The sequence below is a fragment of the Neovison vison genome, chromosome 8 (assembly GCF_020171115.1).
Source record: "Neovison vison isolate M4711 chromosome 8, ASM_NN_V1, whole genome shotgun sequence".
Classification (NCBI taxonomy): domain Eukaryota; kingdom Metazoa; phylum Chordata; class Mammalia; order Carnivora; family Mustelidae; genus Neogale; species Neogale vison.
Genome location: NC_058098.1, coordinates 55,589,088 through 55,610,580, shown reverse-complemented (window position 1 = coordinate 55,610,580; position 21,493 = coordinate 55,589,088). Strand labels below are relative to the sequence as shown.

General features: G+C 47.2%; 1 protein-coding gene across 1 annotated transcript in view; it reads right to left on the bottom strand.

Annotated features, from left to right (window-relative positions):
* PRKCE (protein kinase C epsilon) overlaps window positions 1–21,493 on the bottom strand; it is a 487,391-nt gene that overhangs the window by 153,147 nt on the left and 312,751 nt on the right. Inside the window, exons 4-6 of the mRNA XM_044263634.1 lie at window positions 19,742–19,776; window positions 18,396–18,481; window positions 14,881–15,010 (exon numbers count right to left, since the gene is read on the bottom strand). Of these exons, the coding sequence (XP_044119569.1) occupies window positions 14,881–15,010; window positions 18,396–18,481; window positions 19,742–19,776 (251 nt within the window). The remainder of the gene's footprint in view (window positions 1–14,880; window positions 15,011–18,395; window positions 18,482–19,741; window positions 19,777–21,493) is intronic.

Here is a 21,493-nt window from a genome sequence, read left to right as displayed (position 1 = left end):
CAGAGGGGCAGGGGGGAGGGACAGGGACAGGTAGGCTCTGCACTGAGCTCAATGTGGGGCTCCATCTCTCCATCTTACAATACTGAGATCATGACCTGAGCCAAAACCAATGGTCAGATGCTCAACTCAGTCAGCCACCCAGACTCCCCTCAGACCAGGAATTTAAAACAGTTTTAATTCCTATACTAAGGGCTCTTATCAATAAAGTAGATACCACGTAAGAAAAAATGGGCAATGTAAGCAGAGAGATGGAAACTCTAAGAAAGAATCAAAAGGAAATTCTAGAGATCAAAAACACTAAGAGAAAACAAGAATGTCATGACTTGTCTCACTGGTAGAATGACACACGTGAGGAAATAATCTCTGAGTTTGAGGATAGGTCAAAAGAAACTCCCAAAACAGAAGCAAAGTAAAAAAAAAAACATGAAATAAAAGAAACAGACTATCTAAGAACTGTGGGGCTATATAAGGTATAATGTGTATAATGGAGACACCAGATGAAGAAAACAGAGATAAACAGAAGAAATATTTGAAACAAAAATGACTGAGAATATCCGCAAATTACTGTCAGACACCAAACCGCAGATCCAGGTAGGTTGGAGAATACCAAGCAGGATATATGATAAAAACAAAACATAATAACAAACTTCACCTAAGCCTGTCACATACAAACTTCAGAAAATCAAAGATAAAGGAAAGGAATCTCGAAAAAAGCCAGAAGGAAATTATACCTGACCTACAGAGGAGCAAAGATAAGAACTGCATCTGACTCATCCCCAGAAACCAGGCAAACAAGAAGATAACAGAGTGAAATATATAAAGTACTGAGAAAACCCCCCACCAACGTAGAATTCTGTACCCTATGAAATTATTCTTCAAAAGTGAGAGAGGGGCGCTTGGGTGGCTCAGTGGGTTAAAGCCTCAGCCTTCGGCTCGGGTCATGGTCTCAGGGTCCTGGGATCGAGCCCCACATTGGGATTTCTGTTCAGCAGGGGGCCTACTTACCCCCTCCACCCTGCCTGCCTCTCTGCCTATTTGTGATCTCTCTCTCTGAATAAAATCTTAAAAAAAAAAAAAAAGGTGAGGGAGAAATAAAGACTTCCCTTAGATAAATAAAAATTTAGACAATTCACTGACAGTAAAAAGAAACTCTTCAGGGAGAAGGAAAACTATCAGTCAGAAACTCAGATCTACATAAAGAAAGAAAGACTACAGGAGATGGAACTTTTATCTTCCTTCTTCACTGATCTCACAAATAAGTTTCTCAAAATAACTGCAACTAATATATCCAATTATGTATACTTATATGTATATAAATATGGATGCTTATGCATAAGTGAAATGACAGCACTGATACAAGGAATGGGAGGGAGAAATTATGATTATTTTGTTGTTATAATGTATTTGCATTAACCATTGAGCGTTAGAATGTTATTTGAAAGTGGATTTGGATTTGTTGTAAATGTATACTACAAACTCTGGGGCAACCACAAACATCAGTAAAAAAAGAAAAGTAACTGATATGTTAAAAAAAGGAGAGAAAATGGAATCATATGAAATATTCAACTAAAAACACAAAAAGCAGAAGAAAGTGGAAAATAATAATAAGAACAAAGAACAAGGACATCAAATGGAAAACAGGAGCAAAAATGGAAGTTATTATATCAATAATCACTTTAAAAGTCGACAGTCTAAATACAGTTGACCTTTGAACAAGACAGCAAATAGGGGTGTTGATCCCCTGCACTGTTGAAAATACAAATATAACATTTGACTGCCTCAAAACCACTCCCGCTAACTGTTAATAACCTTCTGCTGACTGGATGTCTTACAGATAACATAAACAGTTGATGAGACATACTTTGTATGTAATATGTACTGTATACTTTCAACAAAGCTAGAGAAAAGAAAATGCTACTAAGAAAATAAGGAAAATACATTCATAGTACATTAAAAAAAAAAAAAAAACCACTTACAAGTGGACCCACACAGTTCAAACCCATGTTGTTCAAGGTTCCACTATATGCCAGTTAAAAGAGATTGTCAGAGTGGATCAAAAAACAGGACCCAATTATATTTAATCTATAAGAAGCATACTTTAAATATAAGACACAGAGAGATCAAAGGCATGGAGAAAGATATACTGTCCTAACACTAATAAAAAGAAGGCAGGAGTAGCTATATTAATATGGACAGAGCAGATTTCAGAGCAAGGAAAGTTATCAGGAATAGCAAATAAAGTCAATTCTCAAAGAAGACATTAAATCTTTAATGTGCATGCACCTAACAGCAGAGTATCAAAATATGTGAGGCAAAAACAGAACTGCAAGGAGAAACAGATGAATCCACTGTTATGTTTAGAGACGTCAACACACCTCTATCAGAAATGAACAGATCCAGAAGGCAGAAAATCAGTAAAAGCATAGTTGAAGTCAATAGCATTAGCAGTCAACTGAATAAAATTGATTACTATGTCTAGCAACTACTTCATCCAACGACAGCAGAATACACATACTTCTCAAGCTTACATGCGATACTTATCAAGACAGACCACATTCTGAGCCATAAGACAAACCTTACCAAATGTAAAAGAATTTTTAAAAAATCATACAATGTCTGCTCTCAGACCAAACTGGAATTAAATTAGAAATCAAAACTAAAAACATAATTGGAAAACCCTCAAATGCTTGGAAATTAAATAACACACTGCTAAATAACACATGGGTAAAAGAAGAAATCCTAAGAGAAATTTTAAAATATTTTCAACTGATTGAAAATAAAAACACAACTTCTCATAATTAGCAGGATACAGGAAAACCATTCTTGAAAGGCACAATCTACCAAAACTCACAAAAGAAATAGATAATGTAAAAGGTCAATGTGTATTAAAGCAATCAAGTCAATCATTAATAACTTTCCAACACAGACAACACCAAGCCCAGATGGGTTGACTGGTGAATTTTACCAAATATTTAAATTAGAAATTATATCAATTCTCTACAATATCTTCTAAAAGATGAAAAGAGAAGGGACATTACAAGAAAAGACAACCATGGCTCAATATCTGTCATGAATATAAACATAAAAATCCTCAACAACAGACCAGCAAATTGAATCCAACACAGCATAAAAAGAAATATAAACCATAAACAAGTAGGATCTATCTCAGGTATGTAAAACAAGTTCAACATTTGAAAATCAATTAATGTAATCCTTCACATCAACAGGCTAAAGAAGAAAAATTAAATAAACCTATAGATAGATGCAAAAAACACATTTGGCAAAATCCAACACCCACTTATGCTCAAATCTTTTAGCAGCCAAAAAATACAGAAGAACTTCAACTTAATAAAGAACATCTACAATAAATCTACAACTAATATTATGCTTACTGATGAAAAACTAGAAGCTTTCTAGTTTTAAGTACAAGGAAAGGCTCTCCCCCCTCCCACTACCCCTTCTCAATATTTTATTGGAAGTACTAGATTATGCAATAAGACAAGAAAAGGAGATAAGAGGTGTAACGATTGGAAATAAAACTGCCTTTATTCACAGATGACACAATTGTCTATATAGAAAACAAAGAACTGACAAAAATCTGAAACCAGTAAGTGATTATAGCAAGGTTGCAGAATATAAGGGTAATATACAAAGCTCAATCGTGTTCATGTAGACCACTAAAGAACAACTGGGATTTGAAATTAAATACATGATGATATTTATATTAGCACCTAAGAACCTGAAATACTTAGGTGTGAATCTAACAAAATATGTACAAAGTCTATGTGAGTAAAACTGTGATGGAAGAAATCAGAAAAGAACTAAATGAAGGGAGAGATATTCCATATTTCATGGGTAGGAAGTCTCGGTGTTGTTAGGATTCCACTCTTCTCAAGGCATTCTCAATCAAAATCCCATAAAGTTATCTTGTGGGTAATGATAAAAGGAATCCAAAGTTTACATGGAGAGGCAAAGACCCAGAAGAGCAAACATAATATTGTAAAGAGCAAAGTTGGAGGACTGAGACTACCTGACTTCAAGATCTACTCTATAGGTATAATGATTAAGACAGTGTGTATTGGTGAAAGAGTAGACAAGCAGATCAGTGGAACAGAATAGAGAAGCAAAAAGAGATCCCCATAATAATACGACCCCTCTTTAATAGAGGAGCAAAGGCAATACAAGGGAGCAAAGATAGTTTTTTTCAACAAACAGTGCAGGAACACCTAGACATCCACACACACACAAATGAATCTAGACACAGATTTTACACCCTTCACAAAAATGAATGGATCACAGACCTAAAAATGAAATTCAAAACTCTGAAACTCCTAGGAGGTAGAAGAAAATCTAGATGATGTTAGGTATGGCGATGACTTTTCAAATACAACCCCAAAGGCCTGATCAGTGAAAGAAAGAATTGATAATCTGGATTTCATTAAAATTAAAGACTTCTGGTTTGCAAAAGACAATATCAAGAGAATAAGATAAGCCATAGACTGGGAGAAAATATTTGCAAAATACACATCTGATTAAAGACTGTTAACCAAAATACACCAAGAATTCTTGAAACTCAACAATAAGAAAATGAACCATCCAAATAAAAATGGGCAAAAACCTGAGCAGAAACCTCAGCAAAGACATACAGATGGCAACCAGGGATAGGAGAAGATGCCAATATCATATGTCACGAGGGAAGTGCAACAAATTAAATTGACAATGAAGACACCAGTACACGCTTCTAAGAATGGCCCAGATCCAAGACACTGACACCAAATGCTGGGGAAGGTATGTAGGAAGCAACAGGAATTCTCATTCATTGCCAGTAGGAATGCAAAATGGTATAGTCGCCTTGGAAGACAGTCTGGCAGTTTCTTCCAAAACTAAACATACCCTACCATACAATCTAGCCCTCAGACTCCTGGAATTTACCCAAATGAACTGAAAATTTACGTTCACATGAAAACCTGCACATGGATGTTTACAGCAGTTCTATGCCTAATAACCAAAACTTGGAAACAACCAGGCTGACCATCAGCAGGTGAATGGATAAACTGGTACATCTGGACAATGGAATCTTACTCAACACTAAACAGAAATGATCTACTGAACTATGAAGAGACGTGGAGAGACCTTAAATGCATATTGCCAAGTTAAAGAAGCCAATCTGAAAAGCCTCCATATTGTATGATTCCAACATGACATGTGGGAAAGAAAAACTATGGAGACTGCAAAAGGCTCAGTAGTTGCCAGTGATTGGGGGGTGGGGGAAGCAGCAGAGCGCAGATGATTTTTTTGGGCAGTGAAATGATTCTGTATGATACCATAATGGTGAACACAGGGCATCATATACTGGTCCAAACTCATGGGATGTACAACCTCAAGAGCGAAACCTAAAGTAAACTGAGTGACAATAATGGCCGGTGTGAGTCTGCGAATTGTAATAAACGTACCTGTCTGGTGGGGGATGCTGAGAGTGGGGGAAACTGTGTGTGAGGGTGGGGGGAGATGGGAAACCTCTGTACCCTCCCCTCAATTTTGCTCTGAACCTAAAAGTTCAAGTCTATTAAAACACACAACAACAACAACAACAAAAAAAACCACAGACAGACAAAACTTTTTGAATGAAACCAAGGAGAGTGGCTGGACCCCCTTCTGGCCCCACCTGGCCTGTCATTGGCCTGGAGGGAGGGCCAGCACAGACCCCCACCCCAGCTCAGGCTTGGAACTGAGCTGAGCTATGGAGCTCAGGCCCACAGAACCAAAGATGAGGAGGCAAGGCAAGGGTGCTGGTAGGAGTCTTTCTCAGACAATATAAACATATCAGAAAGCTGAGCCACAGCCTAGCCATGGTGCTGACTTGGTTCACTGGATCTTTGCTAGCAATGTCTGGAAATCCTCAGGCCCATCCTGCACTCCAGCACTCTGCCCTACCTTCCCAGTCCCACTCCCCACAGCAGCAGCTACCCTTTGACGCTCAGCTTACCTCACCTGCCCCTGCCCACCAGCCCCATGAACGCTTTCTTTTGCCTCTTCAGGAGGTGACAGAAAGGACAAGAACAAAGCAACCAAAATGGAAAGAATTTCTTAGCAAGGGCAACATAACTACATAATTTGGCCTCTGGCGCCCTCTGCTGTTAAAATGCTAAACCTGTCTGTCCTAAACTGGCAAGTCAGCAGAAACAGAAATGGTTTTGGGGGACATCTTCACTTTTTACTCCTAAAACACTATTTTTTTTCCCTCAAAGATTTTGCTTTCTATTTTTAAAAACTCTGTCACTTCCCTGGGAGAGCCATATAGTTTTCTTAATATATATAAAAATTTCTCAAAGATGTGTTCAAATGGATGGCACGAGACAGTGAAAACTGAATGGGAAGAAATCAGAGAGCGAGACAAACCATGAGAGATCTTTTTTTTTTTTTTTTAAAGATTTTATTTACTTGACAGAGAGAGAGAAATCACAAGTAGGCAGAGAGGCAGGCAGAGAGAGAGAGAGGAGAAAGCAGGTTCCCTGTGGAGCAGAGAGCCCGATGCGGGGCTCGATCCCAGAACCCTGGGATCATGACCTGAGCCGAAGGCAGAGGCTTAACCCACTGAGCCACCCAGGCACCCCACCATGAGAGATCTTAACTCTGGGAAACAAACTGAGGGCTGTGGAAAGGGAGGTGGGTGGGGAGATGGGGTAACTGGGTGATGGGCATTAAGGAGAGCATGTGATGTGATGAGTATTGGGCATTGTAGGCAACTGATGAATCGTTGAACACTACATCTGAAACGAATGATGTACTGTATGTTGGCTGAGTTAAATTAAAAAAAAATAGTGACTTTGAAAGTACTTTGAAAAGTCTGGAAACATGAGAACAAAGCTGGCTGAGGAAGGGGAACTGGAGGCAATTCAGGCAGCCATAATGGGCCCCCCTGAGGCTGGGGGTGATGCCCAGAGGCAGACCAGTGGGTGTGCTTGCTGGAACCGAAAGAAACTGGATGTTCACTCACATTAATGGGGGCCAAACCAACCACCCAAACTGTCCTTCCCCAATTCCCACCTCACTGTTGCTGGTAAACACCAAGGCCAAGGGCCATTAGCCGGGGGCTGCCAATACTGGCTTTTTGAAGGCTTCCCTGTCCAGGCTGCCTCGAATGTTTATTTCCAGTGGTTTCACCCAGATAATTCACGCTGGGAAGAAACCAAGCAGGGTTTTTAGGAGAATCATGATTCTACTACCACCCAGGTACTCATGGTTGTTGAGCTCCTGCTCCGTTCTGAACGGTGCTGCAGCACAGGACCTACATTTCCTATCATCCATTCTAGCGGCCTTTGGAGAGATCTTATTGCCGCATCTATACCCTTTCCTTAGCTAAGATCGAAGATGGTGTTAAGGCCGGTCAGAGTGTTGGGAATTTCTTCCAGGCAAGGAGATGACCTTCTGAGAGCAATGACAGAGCCACGCCTAGGAGAGGCAGGCCTGTGTGTCCCACAGAAATCTCTTTATGTTGGGCTGATTTGGCCCTTGAGCATGAGTCAGGGCATTGGTTCGATTTCATGGCTGGTCACAGTCGGCGACGCTGTGCTCACAGGGAGAACAATTGTCAACGGGAAGCTGTGTACGTATGAAACAGCTGTGTCATACAAGTTGGCAGGAGTGACAGGCTGTAGGGTCCCGGGAGGAAGATGAAGAAGGGAGGGTAGAGGGGAACAGCCTGGGGGTCACACTGGGTACCAAATGTCACCGAACAGAGATCTGGGAGTCCTGATTACACTGGAACCACCATTCAAAGCTTTCCAGAGACTGACTAGTTAACTGTCCGCTGCCCAGCGTTCTTTGGATGAAAACTCTGGCAGAACCCTCCACCAACCTTGGGAGCATGGTCCCTGGTATCGCCAGGTGTTCCTGCCACAGAATCTAAATCAACCAAGCGGACTCCTGTGGCATTTCAGTGCTGAGCACTGAGCTGCTTCTTCCTTCCATGACCTCATGGGCCTCCAATGCCCTTTCATGCCCTCAACGTACAGCTGGTTGCCTACCTAAAATGTCTTCCCTTTTGCCCTCCTTCCTGTTCAGGTATTTCTCCTCCCTCGTGGTGTATCTGAAGCCCCCCTCTTTCCCTAAAGCCTGGCCTGATCACCCGAGTCCTGAGGGCCTCTCTTGTCCATGAATAGCTCGCCCTTATTTCTGACTGGCTGCTTGACTATTATTTAACTTGTTCATGTTTACCACCCAAGTGGAAGTTTCTAGAAAGTTAAAGTAATGCTCTATCTCCGAGTTCTCCATGCCTTGCACAAAGTAGGGTGCCAAGCTTTTAAATGAATACTAATCCTGAGGGGAGCGGCTGAACATAGGCAGCATAATGGCAACTATTGGACTAGACCCCAGGAGGTATGATGTGTCTGAAATCCTAAACTCTCTACGCAAGCATTTTCCAATCACGTAAAATTCAGTGCCAAGGTGAAAGAAGGGAAAGCAGTTAGCCGACGTGACTTTATTTAAAAACAAACAAACAGAAGTCCCCCTATGTAATTACCTCCTCGTGGGACTCAACCATAGAAAGACTGAGGTTTAGCATTATTTCAGGACTTCTAGGGGCCTTTCTTCCATAAGTACTCACACGCAAGCAGGAGGATGTGTGCACAAGGGTGTAAGGGTGTGGGCAGCAGCAGAAAATAGTGAGGACACAGAAACAAGCCAGTGTCCCTCAAAAGGGCAATGCTACAGCCACGCGTGGCATGTTCATCACGTGGGACACTAAGCAGCCACTAAAAAGACTAAAGTAGACCTACACATACGGACTCGGAAATAGTCTAAGTCACACTGGTGGAAAAGCGGATTACGGAGCGATGCACAGAGGATTTAATTAACAAATATTTATTGAGAGTCAACGTGTGAGGCACTGCTATAGGTGTTGGGGAAACAGAAAGCTAAATGGGTGGAAAAAAACCCTCTTCCCATCATGGATCTTCGTATTCTGAAGGATGGAAAGAAAAAGAAGTAATTTATAATATTAGAAGGTAGTAACTGTCAGGAAGAAAAAGCAAGCAGAGGAAGCTGATGGAAGGTAAGAGATGAGTTGTTAAAAGGGTGGTCAGAGTAGCCCTCACAGAGGAGGTAAGAGAGAGAGAGAGAGAGAGAGTGAGAGAGAGAGAGAGTGAGTGTGTGTTTGTGTGTGTGTGTGTGTGTGTGTGTGTGTGTGTAGGGGGAGCATGGACAGCTTCTAAGACAGCTCCCAATGACCTCCTCCTGGCATCTGTTCCCTTATGTTATTGTTTCCCAATGAGTGTGTGCCAGGTGTAGTCATCTGTTCTCGTGAACAGAAAATGTCAAAAGTGCTGGGGTGTCATTTTTGACATCAGGCTACAAAAGACTGTGGCTTCTGTTTTGAGCACCCTAGCTCACTTTCTTGTTTGCATGCTCTGAGGGAAGCCAGTTACCATATTGTGAGCTGCCCTGGGCAGATGCCGATGTGGCAAGGAATGGATGTGTCCAGCCCGGCTAACAGCCAGCGAGGACCTGGGGCTCCAATAGTCACATGAGCAAGATCGGAAGGGATCCTCACCCGTCAAGGCTTCAGGTGAGTCTGGAGCCCCAGCTGTCAGCCTGCCTACAAGCTCATGAGAGACCCCGAGTCAGAAGCACTCAGCTGGGCTGCATCTAGACAGAAACTCTGAGATAACACTGGTGGTTGTAAGCCACTAGGTTTTGGAACAGTCTTTTATGCAGCACCAGAAACCTAACACAGAGACAGTGAGTGAGTGAGAGAGCGACTGAGTTTAGATATCCATGAAGCAAACATATACCACACAGCCATGGAAGGACCCACTGAATTTAAGTCTAGGGATGGAAGTAGAAAGAGAACATGAAGAAGGACTTCAGCATCTATTATATAGAGATAATTAAGTCTTGCTAGAATCTTTCAGAGCAAGAATTTTTTTCTTTTTTCTTTTTTTGAAATTTGTTCTTTTTTTTTTTTTTTTTTTCATTCTAAAAACTCCAGCAAAACTTGAAGTTATGACAAGGAGCCTAGTTGTTAGGAAAATAATTAAGGACTAACACGTTCAGAAATGATGAGAATAAAAATCCTTTTTTCTGTGTTTAAAGTTTTTTAAATATCCAAAACACTTTTTTTTTTAAAAAAAGGAAGAAGGAAGGAAGAAAGATGAAAGGAAGAAGGAAGGAAAGGAGAGAGAGAGGAAGAAGGAAGGAAAGGAAAGGGATGGAAAGGAAGGGAAGGAGGAAGAAAGCAGAAAAGAAGGGAGAGAAGGAGAAAGGGAGGAAGGGAGAAAAGAAGGGAGTTTCATTTTCATTATAGTTCTCAGAAGACAGGAGGGCAGCTGAGCTTAGAAGAAAGCCCAGGAGATTAGAAGGAAGCCAGAGTGACTTCCCTACCACTGCCCAAACGGGCAGTAATGCAGTCAGGACCAAAACAGCTTCCCAGACACTTACCCTGTGATCTTGATGGACCAAAAATCCCTAAGTCATTGGCCCTCCAACAAAACGACCCCTTCCTCATCCCTTCTTGGAGAGCAAGTGATACTCTGAGCCCTCATTCCATGAAAGCAGCCTCAGATCACAGTTATTAAAACGGGCTCTCAAAGAAGGGCAGGGGGCCAAGAAGGGGCTTCTTTGGGAATCTCTAGGCCAGACCCTTCCCCAGTGTTCCTTTACCCCTGCCTGGGAACAGAGGTGGAATCCGAGCAGACAGGCCGGTGCAGGGGGCCTGCCTCACACAGGGATGAGAAACAACTGGGGCTTCCGCAGGCCCCCGCAGGGCACACTGGGAGCTGTGTAGAGAGCTCCGGCTTTCTGCTAACTTGCCCCCTGGTGCTGAGGACTTTGTGGCAGCGGGGCTGGAGATGTGAGTGTGGGATCACGGGCAGAAGAGAAAGGGGAGGTGCTCTATAAGGCAAGTAGAATCGCTCACCTTCTTTAGAGAAAAAAACAAAAATCACAAGGTCTTAGGTGTCTGTCCCTCCAGGGGGACTGACTCCATGAGTCAATGGAAAAATAAAGCACAAGTGCAAAAGGGCCTAGAGAAGCCCAATGTGCTACGTACAACTAAGAATAAATATATGCTGTCAATTAAACCAAAAAAAGAGTGGGGGTGTGCCTAGGCAGGTTCATGGTGCAGGTGGAGTCAGGTTGAGGAAGCAGCACAGTTAAAATAAAGTGAAAAACAGAAATGATTCAAATGCCTCAGGGCCTTAGTGATGGATGCTGGTATCTGAAGGTTTGAAGTCAGTTTCTGGTTTCTGGTCTAACAGTGGTTGGGCGGGGGTGGGGGGGCTCAGGCAGACCCACAAACGAGTTTGGAGAGAGACTCAGACTCAACAGGCACTTGAAACCCAAGAAAAAAGACAGGAAGGAAATATTTTGTCTGCTCACTCAGGGCTGGTGTTCTTCTACCCTTGACCAAGGGGCTCGGTTATGCAACAATGGTCTGTGTGCATTCTCCCAGGGCCTGGTGCCTCTGGGCCGTGCGGTGACAGGGAGGTGGTAGCCCAGAGGGCACAGGTGGGTCCCCAGAGGTCCCTGGCTGCAACCTCCTTGTGCACACAGTCCAGTCTCTCCAGTTCTCTACTCCTGCTCCCATACAACAGGGTGATTCTGTACCTCCTACCTGGTCCACACAGGGATGGTCCTCAGAAGTATGGGCACAACCCCCGAACCCAGAGGGAGTGACCAAGATAGTCTCGTGGATCCTTCCCTATAGACCCAAGCTCTCAAGAAAGCTGTTCCACTGACCACTTGTGACCCTATTTCCAGGAATGGGATGGGCAATAAAGCGAAAGCCATAGACCAGGGGATGGGCCCCAGCCTAGGGGAGCAAGGCAGCATGACCCCCCAGAGGTGGGAAGCTGATGGAGGGTTCTGGAGCTGGAGAAGGCACGGAGCACAAATCAGAGTCCTTAGGGTAGGGGGAGCACCAACATCCTGTGATGCTTCGGGACCCTGGGCAGCTCTCTAATCCTTGGTTGTTTCTTAGCAATCACAGCAGCAGAAGCAGACTCAGGCCCTGCCCTGGCCTCTTCTGACATCCCCCTCTCCACAGGGTACCAAAGGCTGCAGGGCAAAAAGATGTGAGATGGAGAAGGGATCCAAAGAGAGAAGACAACATGGCGGACCTGAGGCAGGGGAGCACTCTGTAGGACGAGGGAGGACTCCTGTTCTTACACAGCTGTCCAAGCTCCCTGAACATCCAACGCCAAGAGTGAACCCTGGTGTGTACTGAGGACACCGGGTAACAATTTAGCAATGCAGGTTCAGCAAGTGAAACACACGGACCCCTCGGTGGGGGGACATGGCAGTGAGGAGGCTGTGTGCACATGGGGACGGGGTGGAGAGGGTAGATGGGAGATGTCCACACATTTCTCTCCATTTTGTTGTAGGACTTAAAGCTGCTCTTAAAAAAACAAAACCAAAAAACAGTCTGCATTGACTGAGGGGCAGGGGAGAGTGAGTGGGGTGAGGAAAGGAGCAAGGGGAAGCGAGCCCATCGCGGTAACGGAGGAACAGGAGAGGCGAGATCAGCAAATGTGTGCTGGAGACCCTACGTTCTAAACAGCCTCATGGTCTGTGGGGCCTGCCTCCCTCCCGCTGCCCTGGGCTCCTGGGAACAGGTAGCCTGGTTCTCCCCCGCCTTGGCTCGAGCAGACGTGCGAGCGTTGCCTGCCAAAAACAGCTGAAGACACATCCTGGGCCCTGCCTTCTTCCAGAGTCGTCCAGCGACCCCAGGGCCCTGGCGGCCACATCCAGGCACCTGAGCCACTTTCTTAAGATGTCAATATTTCTGAGATGACAGTGCCTTCTTTAGATTCCCCAGACAGATCAATCATTAATACAGTTACTGAATGCCAGACAAGGCCTCATCAGAGTCCCAGCCAAAGCAGGCGGTGTGCTTCCCGCAGCCCGGCTCAACCTCGCCCAGATGCAGCACTCCTCACTCCTCCCCTAGCCCCACTCTTACGTCCTCCTCTTCCACTGTTTTTTTTTTTTTTTTTTTTTTAAAGATTTTATTTATTTATGTGACAGACAGAGATTACAAGCAGGCAGAGAGGCAGGCAGAGAGAGGGGAGGAAGCAGGCTCCCCTGCTAAGCAGAGAGCCCGATGCGGGGCTCGATCCCAGGACCCTGAGATCATGACCTGAGCCGAAGGCAGAGGCTTAACCCAATGAGCCACCCAGGCGCCCCCCTCTTCCATTGTTTTAAAGTCACTTAGCATCAAGAAGGATTTCAGGGAGGTCTGAACGGGCAGCTCACCTAGGACAGCGATGCGTCCACGGCCAGCACCCTGTCCTAGCCCCACGTCAGGGTGCCCTCAGCCCCCCACACAGCCACTTCCAACCGTCACCCCCCTTCTCACACCACCCACACCCTCTTCTTACCTCAACTCCAAGAGGGATCTCCTAGTTCCGAAGACCAGGGAACTCTCCCTGCACTGAATGCCCTCAACAATTCAGAACCTAAAGGATCCTCTCGTCCCCTCACCTCCTGTCCCCGATGCCAAGAAGTGTATCTGTGTCCAGGCCTGGTCTCGGGGCTTTCCGTCCGGCTGGGAGGACGGGTTATTCGTCTTTCTCCCCCAGACCCACCCCCTCTCCTTTCCCCTCCGGGCTCATTAATCTCCCCTCTTCATGGTCTTCTCCCTCATTACAGGAAGCATTCGGAGAGAACGCTTCGTCTTCTGTCTGGCTTCCATCCCACCCAGCCAGCTCCTGTCAAGGTCGCTAGTCACCTCCTAATAGTTACATCTGACCCCGTGTTCCACTTCTTAGTTTCAGTGACCTCTTGGAAGCATCTGGCACCACTTAGCCCTTCCCTTAAACATTTTTTTAAATACTCTCTACTCCTTTGGCTTCCACGATGCCATCCCTCAAGACTCTTCCTGAGATCCTCCCACCTTGTGCACAGGCTTGGCCTTGATGCCCGTCCCCTTCCTCCCCCAAACCTCAGGGCGCTACCTTCTCCTCCCACACTCAAGGCCTCTTCTGGGGAGGACATGAACTTTACAGCTTCAATATCCACGACATGGATAAATCCCAAGTCCGAACACTCAGTGTAGACCTCCGCCCGAGTTGCAGCGAGAACGCCCCACAGCCGGACAGGTCCATGGAGAGTATGGGCGTCCACACTCCGCGTGCCTGCTGGGCCAGCTTGTGGAACCGGGCACTCCATCCAGACCCCCGGAGCATGTTCCCACCTTCCCCTCTGATCACGTGCCGTTTCCCATCTCATTGGAGCCGAAGGCAATTCACGAGCGGGACAGCAGGAAACAGGAAGTAACTCGAGACTCAGGAGTCAAGGTTCAAACCTTATTCCTGCTACTCAGCCGTGTGACGTGAACAAGTCACTTGGTCTCTGAGATTCAGGGTCATGGGAATAACATCAAGTACAAAACAGGTCTGTGCAGCATCAATAAGATGCTGTATGTGACAGTGTCCTAGCGTGGTTCCTTCCCAGAGTAAGCTTGGAAGCACGGATTGTGACAGAAGGATATCCATTCCTTATTTCCTGGCCTAACTCCAGAAATACGCTTCCCTTCTGCTCCAGTGTATCTCTTCTTTTAATTATTTCTCCACTTTTACAGACTCAACTTGTGTCCCCTCCCCCAGCTTGCTCATAGTCTTAAAGACGGAAGAGGGACACCTTGCCCCCAGCATTCCTTCTGTGGAGTTTCCTTGGCTGCTCCCTACAGAGATTGCTGAACAAATCCGGGAGTAAGTAATGAGACCATAACAAGGGCTTGTACTCCATCCTCTGGCCAAACGTGGAACTTACCTGAGAGGCTCTGAGCACCAAGAATTTTCGAAAAAGAGGAGACAGAAGGGACATGGGAGTATGGAGGGGGCGGGGGGCAGAGCGAGGGCATGGCCCAGGGTGCCTTACCTTTGCACTGCAAACCCTGCCGTAGGAGGCCCCAGAGCAAGGACCCACAGTGGTCGCAGAAGGTGGGGACCTTGTAGTTGTGGATCCCGAACTTGTGGGGCATGTTGACGCTGAACCGCTGAGAGCCCACCTGCAGGGATGGCAAAACACAGGGTCACTAACAAGCTCGCTCACATGGTGGCCTGCTTACTGCTGGAGCTCCTACAGGCCGGCTTTCCCAGAAGGCCTGGCCACCGAATGGGGCAGGTGGGAGCTTAGCTCCAAAAGCTGCCCCGAGAAACCAGGTGCAGAGAACCTTCTGGGGCATTTGCTCCTGATGCCCTTTGCTCACTCTCCACCTCTCTGTTGGACCTTGTGAGGCCAGGCCCACTGCCCAGTGAGGTCCCCCGAGGACAGCGGGCTTCCATCTTTCACGGCACATGGCACACAGTGCGCACCTCACATTATGGCTGTTCACGAGATGTCACCGTGTTTCTCAAGGCTGCTTTGTGCCTGGAGGCCGCAGTGAGGCCATTTTGGTTGCATGGTAGTAGACGGATTCTACAAAGACCCTGAAACCCCAGTACAGTTGCGGAAAGTGAAGGTCTCCAGTTAGGACAGGCAGTAGCTATGGTGAAACCTGCTAACCCAGAGCCATGTGCCCTAGGGGCACGGAGGTATGGGGACTGCCCACAGGCCAGGCACCACTGTCGCCATTAAACCTCACCAGCACCCCGCAGGGCAGTTGACCTTGTTGGCCTGAGTTTCCAGCAGGGGAAATTAAGGCCGTGTGAGATTAAGAAGCACGGTGGTAAGCTGATGAGCAGCGGAGGCAGAATCTGAGGCCCACGAGTGTGAATTCAGAGCCCAGGCCTTTTCAGCAGCATTCTGCCACTTAGGGATTATTTAAAAGGAGTAAAGAGAAGGCGGTAAGGTGGAGGGGGAAGGCGGTGGGGGGGCAGTGTATTCTGATCTGTGGGCCTGTGTCTGCCACCAACCACCTGTGAGGTCTTGGAAGTTTCCAGACTTCTTGGGGCTTCAGATTCCTGATCTGGCTAATGAGGATGGCAGCCCCGTCCCACTGAACGTCACAGGGCTGCAGGGGGTGGGGGGAGGGGGCACAGGGGATAAGACGCATAGAAGTGAGGGGTCATTGGCATGGTCTGCCTTTCTGGGTCTCCTCCTCTATGTCCACCTGCTCACCCTGAAGGGTGTGCATCACTGTAGCCACTCTTTTCTTGCAAATGCTGAAGATGTGGTGGACCCACACTGAGAACAGACTTGGGGGTCCCAGGAAGAGGCTCACAAAGGGATATAGGTGAGAGACAAAGGTGAAGAGGAGGGGGAGCGCCCAGGAACTCGGAGGTTCAGCTGGGAGCACCCAGGATGCTAAGGTATCAGAGGATGGTGGGCGGAGGACAGGGCCTAAGCACCAGCCACAGAACTGGAGGCTGTGGAAACAACACGAGGGCCGCGCACACACCGGTACACACGTGCACACGCCGCTCTGCCACGAAGACGTGGAAATGGGGGCAAGTGAGACCAACGCAGATGGGAGGGAAGAAGAGAAAGAAATCACTGGAAGGTGAAGAAGAAAGGATGGTGATGCCACGGAGAGCCTTGGGCGGTCCCCACACTTGGAAGCCCGGGGAGAGGCATGTCCTCGGCGCTAACACACAGGCACTAAGCAGGGAGAGAAACTTAGGCTCCCTGGCAGAGGGCTCCCCCATCTCCCCCCAACGCTGGTGGGTGCAGCAATGCCCTAGGAGCCTGGCCCTGCGAGCTCCGGGACAGGCAAGAACTCCACAAGGCAGAGAAACCCACAGCCCCCATCCTCAATCCTTGGCAACTTCTCTCCCTTGGGACACATGCCACGTGTGGGGACAAGCTTCACTGGTGACGTCGTCTATTCGCTGCCAACGGGCCAAGAAGGACAACCAGAAAGCACTTGGTCACAGACTCAGAAGTAAGGGGGTATCTCCCACCTCAGCCCTCTAACCTGTAAGGCATGGACTCATTTGGGACTTTTCCCTCCAAGAGATGGGGCGGAGCTATAGAAACCTGTAAGGCATGCAGGGGAAGAAACCTGGGAGGTTCTGGGGGGAAGGAATCATGTGTTCCTCTTTGTTTAGTGGCACATGGCGCAGTATCTGGCACAGAGCAGGAAGTGCTCAGAGGATGCCCACAGGACAGAAGGGAGACTGACAGCAAGCCAGCCACCTGCCTTTCCTTTATCTGTCCAAGTAACAAGTGCGACTGTATACTTGGGTCTCGACCCTGCCACAGGAGCCAGGAGGCCCAGGTGGTGAGAACCTGCACTTTCCACCATGACAGCAGAGCCCCCACAAACAGCTTTTGTGCCCTGGGCTGCCTGCCTTTCAGGGACATGGAAGGTTCCATCCAGGCCATGCCCCCACTGCTTTCCAGAGACTGTGTGAAAGCAAAAGGAGATAAAAGATAGAAGTGTTTCTGATGCCAAGATGCCATTCGGATGAATTATCTTTTAGTAGTAGTGGTCCTGTAAGTTGCTCTTTTTGGAAGCCAAATTATAAGTCCACCTGATTATAAACTTACCTAGCGTCTCTTTGACCCCCAGTTCCAATGCACTATGAGTATCCAGTACTTATCTATTTCACCAAGAATTAAAAGCAGGCCTTTGAAATCCACTGCTATGAACACAGATAACACCCACCCTCACACTCACACTCTCCTTCCAGTCACTCGGTTAGGAGAAACCCACCTTTACTGTTGAATTGTCTCACTTCCTTACCCCCAGCAACTTCCCCAAGAGTCAACCTGATACTAGGTTAGAAGATTAAGAGACAATGATGTCCAGCGGTCAAGGGCTCAGACTCCATGGAACAGACTACCTGGGTGTGAACATGGCTCCTTCTCGTACTAGCTGTGTGATCTGGGGCAAGCTAACATGACCTCTCTGTGCTTCCACTCTCCCTGTCGCAAAATGAAGATAATCGCATAGCTCTTATTAAGGCCGTTTTGAGATTAAATACTGTATGACGAAGTACTTAAATCGACACACGGTAAGTACCCCATGAACGTCGGCTGGTATTATTACTGTAGTTATTCCTGCCTCTTAAGGGTTTCTTGGGTTTGTTAATTCCTCTCCGTTCCCCCCATCACCTCATAAAGACAAGGTTCCCGCTTATGTGTCATGTCTCTCTCCCTGTTTATGAGCAGTGTGGAGCCAGTGACAGGTCACTTAGTGACATCACTATTCCGAAGAGATAATGACATAAAGCAATTCACATGTTCCTCGCAGGCTTTAGCTCTGGGATTGCGCGGCTCTTGCCCTAATAGCCACGGACATGACACGGGCTCTGAGCCACGGTCATTCTGTAGACCGTGCCTCCCGCTGGAAGGCTGTGGACAACTCCCTCAACTCTGATCAACACAATGGAGAAAGCCAGGGGATCTGAGAGAGATAAGGAGTTTCTCAGGAACCACTGAGGGGGCAGTAAAGAAAGGGAGGAGTGGCAGTAAAGAAAGGCCCAAACTTCAATGTTATAAATAGTTACCTCATCGGGAGTTTCCTGTTTCTTTAATCCAGCACACTTCGTAATTATGAGCTCATGGCATCGCTTGTGGACCACGCAAGTGCAAACTGCAAACAGCAAAAATGGGAAGGCTGAGCGACAAGTGGGGGTAGAAAGCTTCCACCCCAAGATTCTGGTCTCCATGGAGGGACACCGGGAGCCACGCCCCTCCTGTGCCCGAGTCTTAAGGAAAGACCCGGCTGAAGCCTGGACGGCTGAGTCATTACGAATACGGTGTCATCAGTGCCATTAGGGTTCCCTGAAAGCTCTGGAGAAGAATGCACCACTTACACCCAGAGGGCCTCAGGAGTTTTCTCTAGATATGGAAGTACCAAATGATTTCCTCACTTCTATATGCCAAGGTCAGGGAACAGTTTCCTTCTGTGAAGCAGGTCTGTTAAAGGCACCGAAGCAGTCCTATGCCCCAGCCCACGTCATGTCAGGGTTGGCAGGTGTGACGGGGAGCACTACTGCGGGAGAATGGGTCTTTTGGGGCACAGGAGTTCTTAAACATTTTTGGTTAATTTCACAGTGGCCCACAGCCTGGTCTTCCATATCCTGGGACAGTGTGAGCTGAGGCGGCCAAAGAGGTAAGCAGCTATTTGCACATAGGCTACTTCAAGGACATGGCCGTGTATGACAGAACCTGCTCAGGTCCTCTGGGGTGAGCCCAAGTCAACCAGTGGCTGGGTGAGGAGACGGAATGGTCTCCCAGCTCTAACCGCAGAGAAATCTTGACCACAGCACCCATCCACCCTCCAATCTTGGAAAACCTGACCTTGCATTTTAGCCAAAGAACTGAAAACAAACAAACTGCAATAATTTCAAGGGAGTCTTAAACATTGAAGAGCTAATGATTCCACAGAAGAGACCAAAAAAAAAAGGCGGGGGGGTAGAGAGAGAATCAGCAAGGATCACTGAGTGATAGGAGTGAATCGAGCAGGTGAGGGAACTTCTTCAGGGAGCAAGAGAGGGAGGAGGGAGGGGGCTGACAGGGTACACGGAGCCCAGCTCAGGGCAGGGCGGGGCCTTCAAAGGGTGTTGAATGGTTGTGTCTTACTGGGAAAGGAGCAGAGACCCCAGGGACAGCTGGAGACTGGTGCCCACAGGTACTCCCATACCTCTACACCCCATATATGGGATACAGGAACCATGTCCAGGCAGGGACAAAAGAAAACAAGGTCTTGCTTCTCGGAGAGGGAACAGGAGCGTGCAAACCCTATAGAGCCTCTAAATGTCATCAAACCCAGCATGTGTGTCCTAGGAGTGTAGCTGATCTGGACAGACCAGTGGGCCCCCAAGCATTTAGTTCCTACAGTGCCTCTTACCTTGACATTGGTATCCCTGCTTTCCTATGACACCCCTGAAAAGAAGAATACAACCTTTTAATAAATTTTAGTAGGTCAAAAACCACACAAAGCCACCCCTTTCTGGCCACCAGCCACGATGCACCAAGTAGACTAGAATCCAGACAGCAGCGGGATTTCACTTCCTCTTGCAGAGTGCCTTAAAGTGACTCCTTCAGGGTGCCTGGGCAGCTCAGTTGGGTAAGCCTCTGCCTTCTGCCCATGCCGCCATCCGGCTATCCTGGTATTGAGCTCTGCTCATCACAGGGCCTGCTTCTCCCTCTTCCTCTTCCCCACCTTCCTGCTCCTTCTAAGTAAACAAATAAAATCTAAAAAAAAAAAAAAAAAAAGACTCCTTCGGAGGCAACAGAGGTTAGAGCCAGTGTTTGGAAAGGGTACAAAGCCTGGTCAGTGTCAGGGCTTGGTTTCCTAGACCAATAGCCATTCCAGTGGGGCCAACAGTGTTCTGGAAAGCCACAAAGACTCTGTTCACTCAAGGCAGGTCTTGATCAGTCGAACGTGGCAGGTAATCATGTAAGAGGGCTCTAGCTTACAGGCATATTCCTTGGGCACTCCAGAAGCAGTCAAGGATTCTAGGTCAGTCTGTGGCCAGGGTTAGGGGCATTGGTCAAGGGCAATGGCAGAGGTTCCTTCCCTGACAGGTGTCAGCTCCCCTGGGTCAGCATGGACACAGAACAATCCAACCAATCTGGCCTGGGCCCTGTCCTCAGTGACACCACCAATTGGTCAAGGAGCAATCCGCCATTTCCAGCCCAGTGGGAGCCGCACCTTGGGAAGCCCAGAACCCAGAGGTGTTCGCCGTACGCTGAGAGGAGACCTGAATCCATACATCTCAGCTTCCACAACATGCTCCCTCCAAACACACAACTCGTAACGGAAATACAGAAAACAGAGCTTGGAGGGTGGAAGCAGCGCTGGGGGTGAGACATTTCTGTGATGGGACTGGGGCATTATTCCCGCTTCCAACAGCCTGAGGGTGCTCTGAGCTGCACCTCCACAGATGTCCATGCCAACCTCAGTGATTAGTTCTGGAAAACCACAAGGACAAGACAAGCCACTCCTGCACACCTTGGCAATTCAAAGCCTAATTCAGATGCTCCTTCGCTTGGTTTGGGCGGCAGATTGGCCTCACTTATTCCTCCCCACGGGATCCAAGTGTGTTGGCGAAGTTTAAGAGCTCAGAGAGGTTGCCAGGAAGGCTGGTGGGAGGTCTGGAACAGCTTTCTGCTGGGCTCACCAGGAGTGGAAGTGGGTCTCTGACACCTCCTAGCTGGAGGACGTCACACTAGTCTTGTTTTTTTTTTTTGAGTCTCAGTACTGTTGTTAGTGGAATGGCTTTAATAATACATAGCTTCTAGGACACTAGGATGATTTAATTAGATATTCTCAGGGCCTAAGAAAAGACTTGGCACATGGTAGGCATTCATTAAGATTCCCCCACCAATACCCAAGGCCAGTGCTCCTTATCCTTCTCCATCTCCCAAAAATCATGTAAAGACAAAAAGGCCCATAACCTACCTGTCTTTGCCTATCAAAATCCTAGTCATCATGAAAGGAGAAATGCCACCTCTTCCAGGAAGCCTTCCCTGAGCACTCCAGCCAATGCTGCTCTCTCATTCCTTTGAAAGCTGGGCATCCTAGTAGCACCACTATTGTAACAGTTATTAAGAACTGCTTTGAATTACAGATACTGGGAATCAAGTATTTTTTAAG